The sequence below is a fragment of the Grammomys surdaster genome, unplaced genomic scaffold, assembly GCF_004785775.1.
Source record: "Grammomys surdaster isolate TR1022 unplaced genomic scaffold, NIH_TR_1.0 164, whole genome shotgun sequence".
NCBI lineage: Eukaryota > Metazoa > Chordata > Mammalia > Rodentia > Muridae > Grammomys > Grammomys surdaster.
Genome location: NW_021604612.1, coordinates 422,724 through 442,376, shown reverse-complemented (window position 1 = coordinate 442,376; position 19,653 = coordinate 422,724). Strand labels below are relative to the sequence as shown.

Below are 19,653 nucleotides of genomic sequence, written 5' to 3'. Positions count from 1 at the left end.
TTCAGTTGTCAGCCTAAGGAAGGGTCACAGCCACAGGGGATTTTACATAAAGGAGGAGGAGAGGAAGGGCTTCCATAGCAAAGCTATGTACAGATGTACAAGGGTCCTTTTATTTGTATTAATATGTATCCATTGTGAGTGGGGGTTGGGAGTGTGATTGTCATGGCGTGTGCAGGACAATCAGGGGACAGCTTGTGGGAGTCGGTACTCTCCCTCTACCTGTGGGTCCAAGGAACCAAACTGGGAGTCAGGTTTGGCACTGGGTGCCCTTGTGCACTGAGGCATCTTGCCAGCCTCCAATTTTTGAAGGACCAAACAGCCAGTGTGGGCAGCAGTGAAGGATGCTGTGCTGAGAACCCTTGCCTTCTGTGGCTAAGTACACATGTCCCTGTCAGTTGAGGCATTGCCTTACTTTGCTTTTCTCAGGTTTAATACAGACCTTGGTCTACACTTGGTGACTGAGGAGTACTGAGTGAATGGGGAGAGCTGCCCTAGGCTGCTTCCCGAATCCCTGGGCACAACCACAATGTGATAATCCAGAATATCTCCCAGCTCCCCAGGAAGGCAACTCTGAGCCCAGAGTGAAAGTTCTGTCTCTGGCCTCTTGCATCTGATGTCGGGAGGGCAGCTTCCAAGGACTGCCGGAAGGGAGGCAGCTGAGGCTTCACGGGCAAAGAGAGCAGCAGCCTCTGGTGGCCTCTCAGCCACCTCCTCCCGCTCCCCTCTGTGAGATGGAGACAGGGACAGATGGTGGTGTCTGGAGAAAAAAAAAAAAAAGGTTTTCTGGCAGACCCAGGTGTCTGGGAAGAGGCCAGAAGCAAGAGTCTCAGGGCCTCTGGCTCTCCAAGCGGCAGACGGGTCCCACGGGCCTAGTAGCCATCTTTGTAGCGTGTATTCATTGTGTGAAGTGATGGTGTCTATGATGCAATTTGACCAGATCCATCCCCACCCTGGCTTGCCCCCAACTCTCTTTAAGTCCCCTCAAACAAGTTCCCTTATCCTTAAAAAAAAATCTAGATTTTTTTTTTTTTTTTGCATATGAGAGAAAATGTAGCATCTGAGTCTGGCTATCTTGTTAAATATAATGATCTCCAATTCCATCTATTTTCATGCTAATGGCATAATTTCATTTTTCTTGATGGCCGAAGACAACCTGCCGCGCAAACACACCACGTTCTCGTTACCCACGCGTCTGTCCGCAGATGTCTAAGCTAGCCGCCTCGCTTGGCCCACGTGACTAGCAGTCGGCCTGCGTGTGCGAGCTCTCGGTGAAAGGCTGACTTACGTCCTGTGGAGACTCCCCAGAGAACTGCCTGGGGTCCTACTTTCTACTTTCAGCTTCCGGAGACCCCCGCATCCCAGTTCCCAACATGGTGGTCCTAGTGCTACCCTGCCTGCAATGACAAAGTGTTCCCCTCGCTCGCATTCGTGTCAGCATCTGTAGTCATTCACAGTCTTAACAACAACCATACCGACTCCGGCGAAATGAACTTCTAATTTGTCTGTCCTTTGTGACTAAGGACGTTGGATGTTTTCTCATCTTTAAAATGCCTGTGATCGCATTTGGGGACCTGTCTGTTCGGTTCGTTTGCTCATTGACTTATAGGGTGATTGGAGACTGTTTATTTTTTATGGTCTCTACAGACAGTAGCCATCAGTCCTTTGATGTGGCGTTGGCAAAGATCAGTCACTTGGACTGTCATTTCTTAGCTCTGCTGGTGACTTCTCTTGCTTTCGAATTCCCTGCGGTCCCGTCCCTTGATTCTTGCTGCTGCTTCCCGCCCCACCCCCCACCCCCGGGCCGTTGGACTCCCCCCGAAATCCCTCTGTGTGCCAGCGTCTTAGAGTGTTTCCTTAAATTTCCTCTAACGGTTGTAATTTCAGGTACTAAAGTGAATTTTTTGATCCATGCTGAATGCGTTTTTCGGAGAGTGGAATAGATCCATTTCTGTTATGTTACAAGTTTTCCCCGGCACTGTCTGTTGAAAATTATTTTTTTCCCGCGCCCAGTGTCTGATCCAGGCACCTTGTCAAAAATCACATGTCAGTCTCCATGTGGGTTCATTTCTGGATCCTCTATTTTTTCCTCAGGAATATGTGTGTTAAGACTGACTGTGCGAAACTGTTTCCAAAGGTTGTCCATGGCCATCCTGCTCCAACTGAGCTAAAAGCCCCCACAAACCTTGATTCTTATTAGGCCAGTGACAGAATTTTACCTCCTTTTCTTCTCAGCTATATGACCCAGGCCTTCACTCTGGCTGCAGTCTCTTTAATTTTCAGTGGGGATCATGGGATATCAATGTCTGTGATTCCCAGAGGTGAGTCTTGCACAGAGAGGCAAGAATACTGCCTGAATGGTGACTGTGCAGCTAGGCAGCCTGGGTAAATCAGGGAGGGTAGCCAGGAGGAAGCACTTCCCAAGAAAGGATGAAAAAAGAAAAAAAAGCAAATGAGAGAGAGGCCAAATGTTGCAGCTACAAAGACAACATCCACACAAGCTGGAAAAGAGGGAGGGGTGGTCCAATTTGGGAGACTTACCTCATCGAGAGCTGAGAGGAATCAGTCATAGAAAGGACCAGTCAAAGGTCATCTCAGGGATCCTCTGAACTGACACTTCAGAGGGAAAATTCCATTCTAGAGCGGTGTGGGGGCTGAGAAGCTGGCTCAGTGGGGCTTGCCTCACAAGCATGAGGACCTGAGTTCAAAGCTCCTGGACTCATATAAATGCCAGATGGGTGTGGCAGCCCACCTGTGACCCTAGTACTATGAAGAGGCAGGGCTCCCCAGGCAAGCTGATTAGCCAGTGAGAGACTGCTTCAGTATATAGGGTGGAAGAAGACCCTTGACATCAACCTCTGTCTTCTACATGCACACACATACATGTGCTTCCGCATACCCATGCACACGTGAACATGCCCGCACACACACATGCACACAAGCTGCTGCCTATTGCTCTTATGATGAGTCAAGAAGCATACAATTCTGCTTACGAGAACATCAACCAGGCAAACTCACCGAGATGCTTCGGAAAACGATTGACTCCCAGGTTCTTGTTTCTGAGGAGTGAGTCCCACCCAGCTTCAAGCCCCACCCAGTAAGTTGTTGAGGACACACACACACACACACACACACCGATCCATTTCTGCTTATTTTGCCCTCCTCTCTTTGGAAGCCCCTCAAATGTACAGTTTTGCCCCGCATCAAGACATCCACATCCATGGGCGCCTAGCTTGGCTGAGGGTGGAAGGAAAATGGAATCTCTCTCATCTGTCCTGCTGCGAACCAAATACTCAATTAACCTTCAGATTAACCTTGGCACCAGATCGGTTTTATGTCCATCTCAAAGCCCGTGAATGACAGAGAGGCTCAAACCATTAACTCAGAGTCCTTCCCCGCAGCCAGGCCAGGGGAGCAGCGTTGGGTGGAGAATCTCAAAGGACTGGTGCCCTCTCTTCTTGTTACGCAGGCAGATGAACCCCATTGTTGGCACCCCAGTTTCCCTCCTCAAAGCATTTTGGGGCTACTCTGTACAAATGTTAGACGGGAGCTCAGGGGAGAAGGGACCTCCAGCCCTGTAGGGCCAGACAGTGATGGCAGGCAGGGAAGAACACTAGTGTGACAGAGACCTGGGGTTGGGGAAAACCTCTGCTGGCTGTGGTCAAGCTCCTGTGGGTCTTCGGTGTGTGGTGAACCCTTTGCTCTGACTGCCTCTTTCCTCACACCTCATATTAGAGAAAATTCTGTTATCAAGGGGCTGGAAAGGCAGTTCAATGGGGAAAGCACTTACTGCACAAGATCTGCACACACCCGGTGTGGTGACACGTATCTGTAAGCCCTCTGCAAGACGGGAGGCAGAGACAATGACCACCAGTTATCTGGGCTGCACTCACAATCTTCTGGGCTCCTCCCTCTGCAGCACACACAGGCTCCAGCTAGTCCCATTCCATTGCTGCTGCTCTTGGTGGTCCTCCCGTGATACGGGAATCTTCAAAATGCTGAGTCCCTGCTGCAATTGGGCTGCACCTTCACCAACAGCCTCTCCTGCTCTCTCTTCATGGACCCCAGCCCTGCTACACAGTGCTGAGCCTCAGCTGTTCTCCATGACCCCTTCATGCCTTCAAAACCAAGACTGCCTGGTGACTCTTACACTACCAAGTTCAGCTGCCAGCACAAGGTACACCACTGGTGGCTTCTGGAACACAGCTTCTGTGTGCTGACCCTGAGGAAACACTTCCCAGAAGATATCACCTCAGTGATGCTGGTCTCTTCTTCACGGCAGCTGATTCTTCAACCCCAGCTGGGTAGTATCCATTGTCCTATCGAAACAAAGTTTTAACTTTATTGTTTCTTGTCTCTCATTAATCAAGCTCCAGCTAGCCGGACACCACAGATTTTTCACACAAGACACCCGGTAAAAGTCTTTCCTTCCCTCTGAAACCTCACAAGCCAGGCCTGCGTTGTCTACAGGGCTCACAAGATTCTCATCTTCCGAATTCCCACAGAGTATCCCACAGAGCTCTCAACACTCAGTGCCTCTTCTAGCCCAAAGTTCCAAAGTTCTTCCTCAACTCTTCCCAAAACACATGGTCAGATCTGTCATAGCAACACCCCATTATCCTGGTGCCAATTTCTGTCTTGGGGTTTCTATTGCTGGGATGAAACACCAGGACCAAAGCAAGTTAGGGAGAAAAGGTTTATTTGGCTTACACTTCCACATCACTGTTCATCACTGAAGGAAGTCAGGACAGGAACTCAAACAGAGCAGGGACCTGGAGGCAGGAGCTGATGCAGAGGCCGTGGAGGGGTGGTGCTTACTGGCTTGCTCCCCATGGCTTGCTCAGTCTGCTTTCTTATAGAACCAAGGACCCCAGCCCAGGGATGGCCACTCCCACAATAGGTTGGCCACACCCACAATTGGCTGACCCCGCCCACAATGGGCTGCACTCTTCCCTATCAATCACTAATTAAGAAAATGCTCTACAGGCATGTTTACAGCCTAGTTGTATGGAGGCGTTTTTCTCAATTGAGGTTCCTTCCTTTTGGATAACTCTAACTTGTATCAAGTTGACATAAAACCAGCTAGCGCCGGGAATAAGAAAGCTCTCCATGGATACCCAGCTAGAGCTCACCTGTGTAGCATGAGAGTAAAGAACCTAGCTGCATGTCCCCTGCGACCTGAGAAGTTGAGTGAGGCCGGAATCAAGCATGGCGGGCTCTAGGCACGGCAGAGGCTCACGGCTGCCGTCTGGGTCTACAGTGAGAAAGAACATAAGTTGAGCAGAGTGACAGGAAGCTTGTGAGGTTTGGAGCTGTTGAAAGGATCGGGCCTTTCAGAAACCACCGGTTCCACACAGGATAACAGGACAGGCACTGGAGGGAAGCGCCCATGGTGAAGGCTCCGGTTTGTGATCATGGGAATGCCTTTTAAAACGAGCCTGAACTAAGAATGGCCTGAAGAGATTCCTCGTAGTGAAGGGAACCCTGCAGGCTTGTGCCAGGATTCCCAACAGCCACTGAAGCCCAGTCACGTGAGGCAGGGTCACGTGAGGCAGGGTCACGTGAGGCAGGGTCAGAGTCTCTACAAAGAGAGCCCAAGAGGCGAGTGCATGAAACTATGAAGAGGAAGACGCCCAGCCATGAAGGAGACTGCAGGACACTGGAAGTGCAAAGACCGTGGGGCATCCGCCAAGGAAAGGTGCAGACACAGAGAAGAGGCAAACCAAGAGAGGATGTGAGAGCTACAGGCGGTAGAACCAGAGAGAAGAGGATACCCAAGCATTTATTCCATCATGAGTCCCGGATGCCTGACAAGAAGCTGAAGGGTTTGGGGTTTCCCCAGCTAGGTTTGTCTTACTCTGGTCTGAGGTTGTTTTTCTTTTTTCTTTTTTCTTTTTTCTTTTTTTTTTTTTTTTGCCTTGCCTTGCCTTCCCTCCTGCTATTTGGAATAACACACTCATAACACACTCATTCTGCCATCGTGAGGCAGACATACAGAATTTGCCTTTTGACTTTTGACTTTAGCTCACAGCTAAAGGCCCTGGCGACTTTTGGCGTTGGATTGAGTGCATTTTGAGCAGAGATGACCATGGACATCCTATGGCCATCGGGGATGGAACGCTATGGAGTGGTTATTAAGTGGCCTCCGCGGATCTGTGTATTTGATTACCTAGTTCCTGACTAGGTAGATATTGTGGAGGCTTTAGGAAGTGGAGCCTACCCAGAGAAAATTAGTCGCTGGGGAAAAGGGGTCGAGTTTTGAGATTTTTATGATCAGCTCCACTTCCTGTCCACGCTCTACTTCCTGAGTGCAGATGCAGTGTGACCGAATGATTTGAGTTTGTACTGCCATGCTTCCTGGTCAAGATGGACTGTGTCTCTTCTTAACTTGGGAGGCAAAACCACACCCACAAACCCATGCTCCCTTAAGTAGCTTCTTATCAGAATGTGATCACAGCCAACTAACGCATTGTGGAAGCCCAGAGGCGGATCTGGGACCTTGTTTGACAAAACAGAAAGTGGCCGAGACCCAACCCTGGACCTCACTGGATCACGGACTAAGCAAGTGGGCTGCCCTGTGTGGGCTGCGTTTTATTATTTTTATAACCCAGTCCCACTGCCAGCTGATTGTCGAGTGCCCTAAAGCTGCCTATAAATGGGCTTTGCCTCTCCACCGAAATTAGCCATTTGACGGATGAGTCATGCGTCTGCGTGTATATAATTCATATTTAAATAAGGGCATAAGCTTCGGCATTCTTCCATATGTTTGCCTGCCTAAATCAGTTTGCAAATGCCTCTTGGACAACCTTTCAGGGGCAGGATATCTATGTATGGGTCCCACACTTGTCTGGAAGGGATAAAAGAAGACAGGGCCGTTGGCTCAGCATTTCTCCCTGTGTACACTGCGGAAGGCAAACTCCAGCCGCATAGAGACAAGCCTCATCTACCACCTTCTCCCCATATCCGGGCTCCATACCAGCCCCTCCCCACTCCCACCCCCTTTCCTATCTTTCAGAGTGCCTCTAAAATACTTCCAAAACACAGCACAGATGGCTTACTTGCCAAAATAAAGGCGCCCCCAACTAACAGGGTTGAAACTGGCTCTGTTAGGTACTCTTAACAGCAATCCATGAAACAAAGTTAATCACCACCGAGGAATATAAAATAGATGAGCTAAGGTAATACAGGTGTCCCCAGAGAGCAGACAACACTGACATCTGAGCAGATTGCATTGTGTTTGTGACTATGTGGGAATTGGGGATACCGCCATTGCAGACAGTGAGACTGTTCCCCGTGGTGTGGCTTGTTCGATCCCATTTTCTGACACTCCAGGTGTCCCATACCACACTTCTTGGAGACGCAAACCTGCCATTTTCTCAGAGAATGGTGTAATCTGAAAGTTAAGAGCCCAGGCTCAGCTGGGCAGTGGTGGCACATGCCTTTAATCTCAGCATTTGGAAAGCAGAGGCTGCTTGAGTTCAAGGCCAGCCTGGTCTACAGAGCAAGTTCTAGGACAACCAGGGCTACACAGGGAAACTCTGTCTTGGAAGAGAAAGAGAAAGAAAAAAGATGCCAGGCTCAGGACAGACAGACAGACAGACAGACAGACTTGCCTTGAGCCCTAGGTCTCCTGGGGCCTGCATACGTGGCTTCTTCTGATTGACCTCCAGTTGCCCTGCCTGCAAAGTGGAAACAGTCCTCCAATGTGGGAAGCAGTGTGAACACTTATCCTGTCACGGGAAGCATTGTTTCTCTGAAGCTTGGTGTGGTATCAGGGATTGTTTGTAGCTGTCCAGTAGGACTGGGTGCTCTGGCCTGGGCATGCTCTGACATGCTTGGGGCAAGGCCAAGTTGGACAAGACTTGAAGATTCGGTTCATGCAGTGTGCAGGGTACTCAACGTGTCGGTTAGCCAGTAACTTTCAGGACCAAGAAAAGTGGAGATGTGAGCCCAAGGAAAGTGCTGGAACAATCTCTGGGAAAACTTGGCTCCTATAGGCTCCCATAGGGCCAGGTAATAGGGGCCCCTTCCAATGCTGAAACGGGAAAATCCAGAGTTAGGGTCCCGCCTTAGTTTGGATTACTATTGCCGGTGGCGAAAGACCATGACCAAAAGCCAGTTGGGGAGGAAGGGTTAATTCAGCTTACACTTCCACATTGTTGTTCATCACAGAAGGAAGCCTGGGACAGCAACTTAAGCAGGGCAGGAACCTGGAGGCAGGAGCTGATGCAGAGGCCATGGAAAGGTGCTACTTACTGGCATTTGGTTCTTTGCTGCTCAACTCTGACCACTGAACCCAGCACACACAGTGGTAGACACTACCTAAGGAAATTGGTAGGAGATGGGGGGGGGGCAATTGTCCATCAGCTTCAAACACAAGGACATGGCTACCTGCTGGACCTCGTGGCCTCTGGCTAGGGAAGCCAATGTGCCACTCCCTCTTAAACCCTCCAGGTGTCCTGTGCCCAGCGAGATGGACAGCGAAGTGAAACTTTGATCTAAAAATCCTTCCCTGTCACACCCCCTATTTCCACCTTCCTTCCCACTGTCTGTACCTTCTGACCCTTGCCTGTGCCCTCTGACCCTTACCGTCATGTTTTATTTTGAATAATCACAAATAGGCTTTTCACATTATTTGAATAGTCACAAATAAGGTTGTCGCAGGCTGGCAGGTCATGTGATACCGAGCAGTACCTCACCCTGCAGCACCTCGTGAAGACTTAGCTCAGTAGCAGCTTTGGGGAAATTCTAGTCAGTCTTCCACATGTCCACCAGTTTTCTCCTCCCCACCCCAAGGCAGTCTCTCCCAATCACGGCTGTCTGCTTTGATTTTTGTCTCAGGATGTAGGTCCTGGATTCCTGTCCCCTAAACATTTCCAAGTAGCCAGGAGCCCCCAGAGTCCTACTATGTTGAATTTGTGGAGATGCCACCTTCCCCTGCACACAGTAGGTGCTCGCTCAATAAGAATCATGAGAGAGCCAGGTAGACCCTCTTGAGCTCCAAGCACCACAGGCATCAGACATCTATTGCTTCTGCAAGAGCTGGGTGAGGCTCAAGTGAGCAGGTGGAGACTGGCCAGTCCTGCCTGACTTGGACTTCACGGTCACCTCATAGCTCCAGGTAGGAGTTCAGGCTGGCTTCCTTCCTTTATTCCTCTGTGATCTACATGGAGTAGCCAAGCCTTCGAGTGTGCAAGCAGCTTTCATTTTGCATCCCCCAAGGTTTATTCTACATAAAAAAGAAAGAGCTGTGTGCTTGGGTAACGATAAACAGACTTTTATTTTGAATAATCACAGGTAGATTTTGTTTTTCAATAATGTTGCTCAAGAACAGAACATTTCACGTGCACGTTAACTCTGTAAGCCAAAGGTACATTCAGCAATTAATTTTTAGCACAGTTTTAAATGAGTTCATGTTATAGCTAAGTAAAAGTTAAAATTATACAATGTAAGGCTGAGGCTTTTTGCCTGGAGCCACGCCCAGGACTCAGAGAGCTGGCTGTATTTTGTCACACAGGAGCACACGGCCCAAATGGTCTACATCACGACCCACAGCTCTCTAAACAATCCAGCCTCAGCCACACACAAACGCAAAGAACCCAGTTCCCCAAATGCCACCCCGCACCCACCTAAGACACCGATGCTCCTACTGTGAGATGGGCTGACTGTGTGCAAGGTGCCCGTTACAAAATGCACCCTGTCGTCGTCAAGGCCACACTAGAGCAGGAAGTGAGCACCGAAGTCTACAATGCAACAGGGAGCACGGAAGGTGTGGCTTCTGAAGAACAAAGCTTCCCCGTGCCGCGGAGCTTTCGGTTAGGATAGCCCTTCGGGCTGCTGTGTGGGAGCCAAGCCTGAGGGACAGGCCAGCCCAGGACCCCTCTGCCCCTCTGAGAAACTCAGCCCTCTGTCCCCTGCTGCTTCTGTCCTCTGCATTATCAGATAGCATCACCATTCTTTGTGTAGTGCCCCAGCTTCAGCTCCAGTCTGCTTCCTGGGACATGGCAGCCATTACTTAGGATTGGCTTTCGACCTGGCGCTTAATAGACGGCCCAGTGCTGGGTGCTCCTTCTGCTGCCGGCGGTGCTCCCGCCGCTGCAGGCGTTCCCTCCCCCGGGTCACAGCCTCCAGGTACCACTGCTGCTCTTTCCACCGCTGTTTTCGCCGTTCCAGCTTCTCCCTCCTGGCCTCCAGCTTGCAGAATTCCCGATCCAGCTGCCGGAGCAGTGTTCGCAGCTGCCTATAGTGAGCATTGACTTCGCGGCAGAAGTCCTCGTGAGCCTGTTTGGCCGCGGTGTCCCAGGCTTTGGTCTTCTTCTTCAGCTCCCTGGTGATTTCCTCTCCAGACTCCAGAAGGTTCAGATCCTCCACTTGCTTCTCCAAGGCGGCTTTCTCCTTCAGGAACTGAAAGTGTGCCTCTCGGTCCACGAAGGGGATGTCGGCGACTATGCTTGCTTTCTCCAACTCTAAGGCTTCTATCTCCCAGTCCTGGCTCTCCTTTATGCGTGCAATGGGCTCCAGGGCCTTCAGCTTCTTCTTCAAGCTGGCCCCCAGCTTCTTGTTCTCCTTCAGCTGCTTCTGGAGGTCTCCCGTGTGTGAGGTGAAGGTAGAGACCAGCTCTCGCCTCCTGTCCTTGATCTCATGACACTGCTGGATATAGTCTTTCCACAGGGAGTCATACTTCTCCTGGGTTTCCTGGTTTTTCTTCGTCAGGTATTCCAAGAAGGGCTTGTTTTCTGCTTCCTCGTAAGCCTTTTCATCCTGGAGCTCCCTGGTGTCCCTCAGCAACAGCGCCCTCCGCAACTTAGCAGCTTCCTTCTCCTGTTCCATCTGGTTCATGGCCACCAGGGTCCTTCTCCTCACCTTCTTCTCCAGCCGCGTCATTGACTCCGGTTTCAGATAGCTGTTGAGGATGGTTACGTGGGGAGCCTCCGAAAGGCCAGTGAGTTCTGGAGATTCCCAGAACTCACTGTGGCTGCTCTCCTGATTTTTGAGACTGATGCTAACCCCTGAGGAGCAGGAGCTTATGTCTGTGGGTTTTCTGTCGAGAGGAGGGAGTCCTAAATAGGATGAATCCTGTCCCTCCTCTTCCCTGAGGACTAGTTCTGGCCATCTCACCCTGAAGTCACACAAGGCCCTTTTCCTGCTCAGGAGAGTCCTGTATCCGGGTGTCAGGGGAAAAGTCTCTTCCTGCTGAGCAGGGAGTGGAACGGATATTGAAGGCTTGGCTCCTTCTCTCTGGGCAAAGATGGTAGCTCGCCTGCCCCAAGTCTTCCAGTTTGGGTAACTTTGACCCTGGGAATCCATAGTCCTTTCACCTCCTGAAGGCAGGGTGCTGCTCTTCACAGATTCCACTACCAGATGCCCAGCACCTTCTGCAGACTACAATAGTCCCAGCCGGCCATCATCCTCGTCCCTGAGCCACCACTGCCCCTACATTGTCCCAACTCCAACACTGCTGACTCTCTTTGTCCAAGTCCTGGAACCAAATGGGTTCTCTGCACAATGATGGCTCAGAATGTGGAATGTTCTGGGAGTCTAATTCTTTGGCCTGCTAAGGTCAAGTAAGAGGATTTCAGGAAGCGAGGGAGTCACCAGCTAGCAGGAGGGAGGGCTGCAGGAGAGGGCGGGCCAGATAGGGGGCGGAGCCTGAGGGGTGGGGCTCGATGGAGGGTCCTGTAATGAGGGGGTTCTATAGGGCGGGGCCTGTAGGAAAGAGGGCCGGACCTGCCAGGAGGGGGTTCTGGGAGAGGAAAAAGGAGACCTGCCAGGTGGTAGGCAGGGACTGTGGAGATTGGGAGGGTGGAGCCTGTAGAGGGTGTGAAGTCAGAGCCTGGATAGACCCTGGGCTTGGAGTTTGTGTTCAGCAAAGTAGGAAAAGTTTCAGAGGCTTGGCGCCTATGGTGGAGAGCATGCCGCCTTTCTTAGTCCTGTCCGGAAGACCTTTTGCACCATAGCCTACACTGTGCAGGCTGGAAGGAAGGGAGAGAAGGTACTGAGGGCCTGGAGGCTCCAGGCTCTTGGCTTTGCTTCTCAGTGTAGAGTTTGGGCGCAGTCTGGGTTCCCTGTGGCATGAGCGTCCTCCTGATGGGAAGGGTGGGGCTTGCAGCACCAGCTACCTGTTTCTCAGGAAAGGAGAGCCGCCTCAAAATTGTATCCAGCACAGCCACCACAGTGCCGCAGGTAGTGTTGAGAAGGCCCCGAGTGTGGAGCGAACGGCCTAGGAAAGGACATGGAGGAAAACCTCCCACAAACAGCAGCTGCGCAGAGCGGAGGACCCCTCCCCCAAAGCACGGCCACTGTGGCTGGCTGGCTCTCCTGCTGGGAAGGACAGTTGAGGAACCCCCCCTTCCCGGGAAGAGAGTACTTGACTTGTGGGACAGGAGGTTTCAGTGCTTCCTGGCCAGGAGACCCACGGGAGCAGGAGGAAGCAGGGAGACGTGTCCATCTGTCTGGAGACTCGGGAGGAGGCTTCTGGGATAGGCCGTGCATAGCTGATGGTCTGTGTGCCACCGATGACCTCATCTCTTGCCCTGTTCCCGAGCTTGGGTCTCAGTTCAGCCCTGCTATGTGTCTGCTGTGGGTGCAGACAGCAACTCGTGCCCAGGAAATGTGAAAAGGGGGTGGGGGTGAAGAAAGAGTGAAAGACCAAAAGAAGAAGCTGCAGGGAAGGGAAGGACTCAACAGATACCTTTAGTCCAGCACTGGGAGGTGCTAGCATAGGCTGGCAGATAGATCCCTGTGAGTTTGAGGCCAGCCTGACTTCTAGAGCTGCTTCCACGGCTACCCAGTGAGACCTGATCGAGAGAGAGAGAGAGAGAGAGAGAGAGAGAGAGAGAGAGAGAGAGAGAAGAGGAAGGAACCTGGGATACTGTCTTTCAGCAACGGATGTAAGTACAGGCTTCTGTGACCTCTGACCTTCCCCTCCGGTCATCAACCACCCGCCAGGTCTCAGTTTAGACCTGGAATGGTGATCTCTCCAGGACTGTTCTTTTAGCTCAGGACTGCTTTAGCTGTGGGGGTAGCAGGTGGGGAGGGTGTCTGTGTGGTGCCACATAAATTTTAGAACTTTAGTTTCTATTCCTGTGAAGATCGTTGTGGGTATTTTTGTGTGAAATGGCAGGAAATCCGTACGTTTCTTTTGGTAGAGGGGTCACAGAATTTCTCTTCATTTTCTAGTGACTTTCCAGTCTCCTTTTGCAGAGACTTAGAAGCTCTTCAATGTCTTGCTTAGGTTTATTCCTAGACATTTTGAAGCGGTTGTGAATGGGAGTGTTTCCACGATCAGTTTTTTTAATTATCAGCATACAGAAGGCTGCTGACTCCATGACTTGGTTCTGTATCCTGCCACTTTGCTGAAAGCATTCGTTTCTTTCCGTTTCTAGAGGTTTATCTGACAGATAACCGTTTTGTGATCTCTTGTGTATACTGTGTATGGTCTGGAAATAGAGATAATTTGTTGCTAATTGTATCCCTTTAATTTCCTTCTGTTATCCTTATTGCGGTGGATAGTGTTTCCAGTGCTTAAAGAGTGGCACAGCAGACATTCTTAGCTCATTACTGGTTTTAGTTGGATTATTAGAGATTATTTTTCTCCATTTAGGATGGTGTTACTTGTGGGTTTTTTTTTTATTAATCCTTTCATTCATACATTTCAAATGATATCCCCCTTCCCTGTTTCCCCTCCACAAACCCCCATCCCATTCCCCTTGTCTCCCTCCCCTTTGCCCATGGAGGGTGCTCCTCCACCCACTCCCACTTCACCACCCCCCTACACTGGGACATCAAGCCTCCACAGGACCAAGGGCCTGCCCTCCCATTGATGCCAGATGAGGTCATCCTCTGCTACATATGTATCTGGAGCCATGGGTCCCTCCATGTGTACTCTTTGGTAGGTGGTTTAGTCCCTGGAAGCTCTGGGTGGTCTGGTTAATTGATATTGTTCTTCATATGGGGTTGCAATCCCCTTCAGCTCCTTCAGTCTTTCCCCTAGCTCTTCCATTGGGGTCCCAGTGGGTTTGTTATACACAGCATTTATCTATTTCTAGGATATCCATCACTAAGGTGTGTTGGATTTTGTCAAAGGTCTTTTCTGATTCTATGGTGGGCATTTGGTATTTCTCCCCTTGGTATGATTTATTACATTTATTGATCTCTGTAGGTGGGGCCATCCGCACATCTCTATGATTAAGCCAACTTGATCGTAGTTGATCTCTTTTCGGCTTAACTTCTGTAGTTCGGATGAACCCAGAAATTCATTCATTTCTTGATGTGTTTTCTAACCTTTAATGGATTCTCTCATAGTATTTTGAATTTCTTTGTTGTCTGATACAATGTTCACCAGCTCGTTTCTGATACTATTCATTTGGGTCCTCTCCCTCTTTTAGCTAGTTGGGGAAGGGTCTCTCAATCTTGTTTATCTTCTCAAAGAACCAACTCCTAAATTCGTTGATTCTTTGTACTGTTTTCTTTCTTTCTATTTTATTGATTTCCGCTCTGATTTTTATTATATGGTCCATCTCCTGGATTTGGGTGTGGTTTGTTCCCATCTTTCCAGATTCTTCAGCTCCATCATTTACTCATGCTCTTTCTGATTTTTTTTTTTTTAACATAAGCACTTAGAGGTAAAACCTTCCCTCCTGAGACCATTTTTGATGTGCCTCAGACGCTTCATTGTGGCCTTCGATCTCGTTTGATTCTGTGATTTTTTTAATTTTCTTTCTCGATTTCTTCTTCAACCCCGCTAATCACTCATTAATGCGTTGTTTAATCTCCATGAGTTTTCACAGTACGAGAGAGTTATTTGTTGTCGACGTCATAGCACTGTGGTCAGAGTACGCAGATTATTTCCATTTTCCCTCTATTTGTAAGGATCTTGTTTTCTATTCCGGGATGTGGTGTCCGTTAGAGAAGCTTCCATTGCCCGATAAATGAACATATGTTCTTTGGGGTTTCGGTGGAACACTACTCTGTAGATAACAGTTAGCTTCGTACAATGTATGATGTCACTGCATGCTGATGTTTCTCTGTATATTTTTTGTTGTTGTTCAGATAACCTGCCTATTGAAGAGAGTCGGGTATTAATTACTGAGTTGGAGTGAACCTGTGTCTTTAAGTCCAATAGTAGTCCTTTTGTGAAATTAAATGTGTATATGTTTAGGATTGTAATGTCCTTTTGGTTAATTCTCCTTAACAAAACAAAGCATCCTTCTCTACCTAATCTGGTTTATTTTAGACTGAATCCTATTTCATAAGATGGCAGCATTTGCTTATTTCCCTGGTGTTAGCATTCTGTCTGAACTCCACCTCCACAGTTACCTGGTATCAGCCAGGTATGCTCCTCCCCACAGTTACCTGGCAACAGCCAGGTAGGCCTGGCCCTCTATAAAAGGGGCTGCTTGCCCCCTCATCTCTCTCTCTTGATCTCTTGCTCTCTCTTGCCTCTTGCTTCTTTCTGTCCCCTCACCCCTTTTCCCCTCCCCCCACTCTTTCCATGTGCTCATGGCTGGCCTCTACTTCTCTACTCTTTTCTCTCTTCTCTTTCTTCTTCCTCTTCTTTCCCTCCCCCCCATCTTTGCCCTATCTCCTGAATAAACCCCACTTGGAACCGTTTGGTCTGGTGCAGTCTGTTCTAAGACATATATCACCTGGTACCATTTGCTTGGAGTAATTTTTTTTTTTTACCCTTACACTTTAAGGTGGTTCTTACCTTTGAAGGCAAGTTGGGTTTCTTGTAGATGTATTTGTTTCCTAATTCACTTGGGCGGCCTGTGCCTTTTGATTAGAGAGTTGAGGCCATTAGCATTTAAAGTTATTATTGAAATGTATATGGTGCTGGGTGTGGAGGCACCTTTAATCCTATTACTCTGGAGGCAGAGACAGACAGACCTTTGTGAGTTTGAGGCCAGCTAGGGCTACATAGTTGGAGAGAGAGGGGGGATAAAAGAATGGTATGTGTTGAAGTGTTGATCCTGCCTCTGCTTGTGTGTACGTGTGTGTGCATGTGTATGTGTGAGTATGTGTGTGAGTATTGTGTGTGTGTGCAAGTGTGTGTCTTTCTGTGTATGTGAGTGTATGTACATGTATGTGAGTATGTGTGAGTGTGTGTTCATGTGTGTGAGTGTGTGTATTCATGTGTGTATGTGAATGTGTGAGTGTGTGTCAGTATGTTTGTGAGTATGTTGTATGTGTGAGTGTGAGTATTGTATGTAAGTGTTTGTGTGTCTTTCTGTGTGTGTGAGTGTATGTGTGTGTGAGAGTGTGTGTGTGCTCTTAGTCCTATTTTATATTTCAATAATTATACTTTTATTTCTTTTCTATACTGTCTTGGCTATGTTTACTTCTCTGTTAGATCTAAATAATTACTTCCACTCTTCACTGTAGAGGTTGGTTCAGTGGACGTGAGTTATTTTTGCCTGTTCCTATCATTTTGGAAAGCTTTTTTTCTTTTCTCCTTCAGCTGTCAAATGGCTTTGCTAGATATAGTAGCCTAGGTTGGCATCTGCAATCTTTGAGAACTTGAAGTACCAGGGCATTCTGGCTTTTAATGTTCCCGTTGAGGAATCAGCTGTTATTCTGGGTTTCCCTTTATATGTGACTTGTGATTTCCCTCTTGCAGTTTCCAGTACCCTCTCTGTGTTTTGTATTTTTAGTGCTGTGCTATGGAGAGTTTCTTTTCTGGTTCCATCTCTTTGATGTTCTCTGTGTCTCTTGTATCTGTATGGAAGTATCTTTCCTTAGTTTGGGGAAGTTTTCTTCTGTGATGTAGTTAAAGATGTCATCTGTGTCATTGTTCTGGAATTCTCCTTCATCTATGCCTATAATTCCAAGATTTTGTGCTTTCCCAGTGTCTTGAATTTCCTTCATAATTCTTTTGAGTGTTTTTAAATTTGTAAATATTTTGTGCCTGTCTCCTATCTCTACTTTATCTTCCAGTCCTGATATTCTTTCTGATTGTTCCATTCCACCTATAAGTCTCTCTGTTGCGCCTCTAATTAGGTTACTGGGTTTTTCAAATACATCCTTACTTTGGTTTGAGCTCTCTTCAGTATTTCTGTCTCTTTATTTGATTTGAGTTTTAAATCCTAAATTGTTTTCATCATCATTCATTGTGCTTTCCCCAGGCTATCACATTATTCATTTCTCATCTCTAAATTCATTGAGCTGTTTGCTTTGTCTAAATCCTTTGCGATCTTTGATGAATTTCATAATCGTTCTTGTAAATTCTATGTCCTAGAGTTTATCTAGGTAATTCTTATTAGAGAACTAGTCTTTGATGGGTTTTCGAGGGGTGGGGTGTGATTGTAACATACTGTTCTGATCCTTCATATTGTTCGGGTTTTGTGATAAGACCTGGACATATAGACTTTCATGATCAGTTATATGTCTGATGTGAGATTTTAGGCAGCTTCTGTGGTAGCAAGCTTGGTTTGGGGTTTGCTTGTGGGTTTTTGATTTTGGTTTCTGCTGTCATCCAAGCTTGATTGATTTCAATCAGTCCGTCATGAGTAGCAGGTAAGAAACTCCTTCAGTTGCTCAGGGGCAATTTTGATTGGAGGAAAGGGGATGATTCCAATTAAGAAGTGACCAAGAAAGCATGCAATGGGACCAAGGGTGGGAATCTATTTAGGCATTGGCACCTGAGTTCTGTCAGGGAATTAAGGATGGCACGGGTGGGGCCTTGGGCACATACTGTGCATATGAACTGTGAGACCAAAGTTAGTCTTAAGACTTGAGGATTGTGTGGACATGTAACATTCCTGGATGTCACCAGGCTGCACAGGAGCACAAATATACACCCCATTTCAATCTAGGTTAGAGGCTGGGTGGAGTGCAAGCTTCCTAGAGTCTTTGAGACTCACCAGACTGGACCAGTGCACAGGATGTGTGACTTGGGCTACATTTGAAATTGAATGTGGCATGGGTAGGCTAGCACCCAGTGATGTACCAGAAGGAACTGGAGCACAGGAAGTATGACCCTTGCTAGGTCCGGAGGTTGGATATGGTGCCAGGAAACTGGGGGAGGGGGGGGAGTCAGGGAGAAATAGGGTGAGGTGAACCCAGCAGCGTAGGCTGGTGTACAGGATGTGCTAGCAGGCCGGAGCCTGTAGGTTGGGAAAGGCACAGGAGGGGCTCATGAAACTGGCTGATGCACAAGATGTGAGACTGGCTAGGTCTGGTGATTTTGGAAGGTACAAGTGGGCTAGGATCAGACAGACTGAGCAGGCTGGGCTTGAACCTGCCTTGTGTATCAGTAATCTCCACCTCGGTCTGTAATGTCAGTGACAAAGCCTTGTCCTGTAGATGCATTCACCTCACTGCTCATCACAAGGGAGAATTCTGTTGATTCTGAGGAATAATAAGAAGCAGTTCACCTTTCTCCTATGAACAGGCAGGCTATGGTCAGCAGGGCCTGGAGAACCACAGGAACGTCAGGTGACCTCACCACCTCTGCTCAGCATCTTCTGCGTCAAAGAAGAAAGACCATGGCACATGCCCAGCACACAGCCCCATGCCCAACACTCCACTGCACCGTCAAACTGTGTTGTTAATGGGATAGTGAAGCCAGGCCATTACTGTACAGGATTTGGCTTCACAGACCCAGCTGGGGAGAGCCATTTTATAAAGGTTTCTTCTAGAACCCATCCGCCTACAGATCTGCCTGTCATGTTTATGGGAGGGAGTAGTGTGTCCTGGTCCCATTTGCTGTCTAGGCCTTTCCAGCCCTGCGTCCTAGCCTGCAGCCTTACACAGTGCATGTCTGAAGGAATTCTGTGTCCCTGAAAAGGTGACGCGGTGTTTATGCAGACAGACAGACAGACAGATGGGAACCTCCAGTGACCCCTCCTCTTCTCTCTGCCCATCAAGCCTGAACCTGAGCAACAGTGACATCTTGACCATCTATGACGGCGATGAGGTTGTGCCTCATGTCCTGGGCCAATACTTCGGCAACAGCAGTCCTCAGAAGCTGTACTCGTCCACACCGGACCTCACCATCCAGTTCCACTCGGACCCTGCCGGCCTCATCTTTGGCAAGGGCCAGGGATTTATCATGAACTATATAGGTAGGTATCCCAACCCTTCAGTCTCGTTTGTGTCGGAGGAAATGCACGGTGGTTTCCCGTGGGTACATCTGTGTGGATGCTGACTCTGTTACTGCGCCAGCATGGTTGTCATGTGTGGTTTTAGGAGGGTAGGCTCTCTAGTTATGAGGACCAGGGTTTATGTCCTAGCACCATGGTGGAAGGCTGTGTGACCTTCTCAGAGTCAGTGAGCCACTCTGAGCATCTCCTCACGTGTGTAAAGTGGAAATACTGAGTGTCTCAGTTGGGGTTCTACTGCTGTGAACAGAAGCCATGACCAAGATAACTCTCATAAGGACAACATTTCATTGGGGCTGGCTTACAGGTTCAGAGGTTCAGTCCATTATCATCCAGGCAGGCATGGTGCAGGAGGAGCTGAGAGTTCTACATCTTCATCTGAAGGCTGCTAGCAGAAGACTGACTTCCAGGCAGCTAGGATGAGGGTATTAAAGCTCACATCCACAGTGACACACCTACTCCAACGAGGCCACACCCACTCCAATAAGGCCACACCCACTCCAACGAGGCCACACCCACTCCAACGAGGCCACACCCACTCCAACGAGGCCACACC

General features: G+C 48.8%; 2 protein-coding genes across 4 annotated transcripts in view; one reads left to right on the top strand and one right to left on the bottom strand.

Annotated features, from left to right (window-relative positions):
• Positions 1 to 19,653, top strand: part of Sez6l (seizure related 6 homolog like) — a 168,499-nt gene that overhangs the window by 122,123 nt on the left and 26,723 nt on the right. For all 3 annotated transcript variants that reach the window (XM_028765400.1, XM_028765399.1, XM_028765401.1), the window contains exon 10: positions 18,865 to 19,061. In XM_028765400.1, the coding sequence (XP_028621233.1) occupies positions 18,865 to 19,061 (197 nt within the window). The remainder of the gene's footprint in view (positions 1 to 18,864; positions 19,062 to 19,653) is intronic.
• LOC114619574 (coiled-coil domain-containing protein 121-like) lies at positions 9,803 to 11,304 on the bottom strand. The gene has a single exon (XM_028765398.1). It carries the CDS (start codon positions 11,302 to 11,304, stop codon positions 10,009 to 10,011), a length of 1,296 nt encoding a protein of 431 aa, XP_028621231.1. The 3' UTR covers positions 9,803 to 10,008.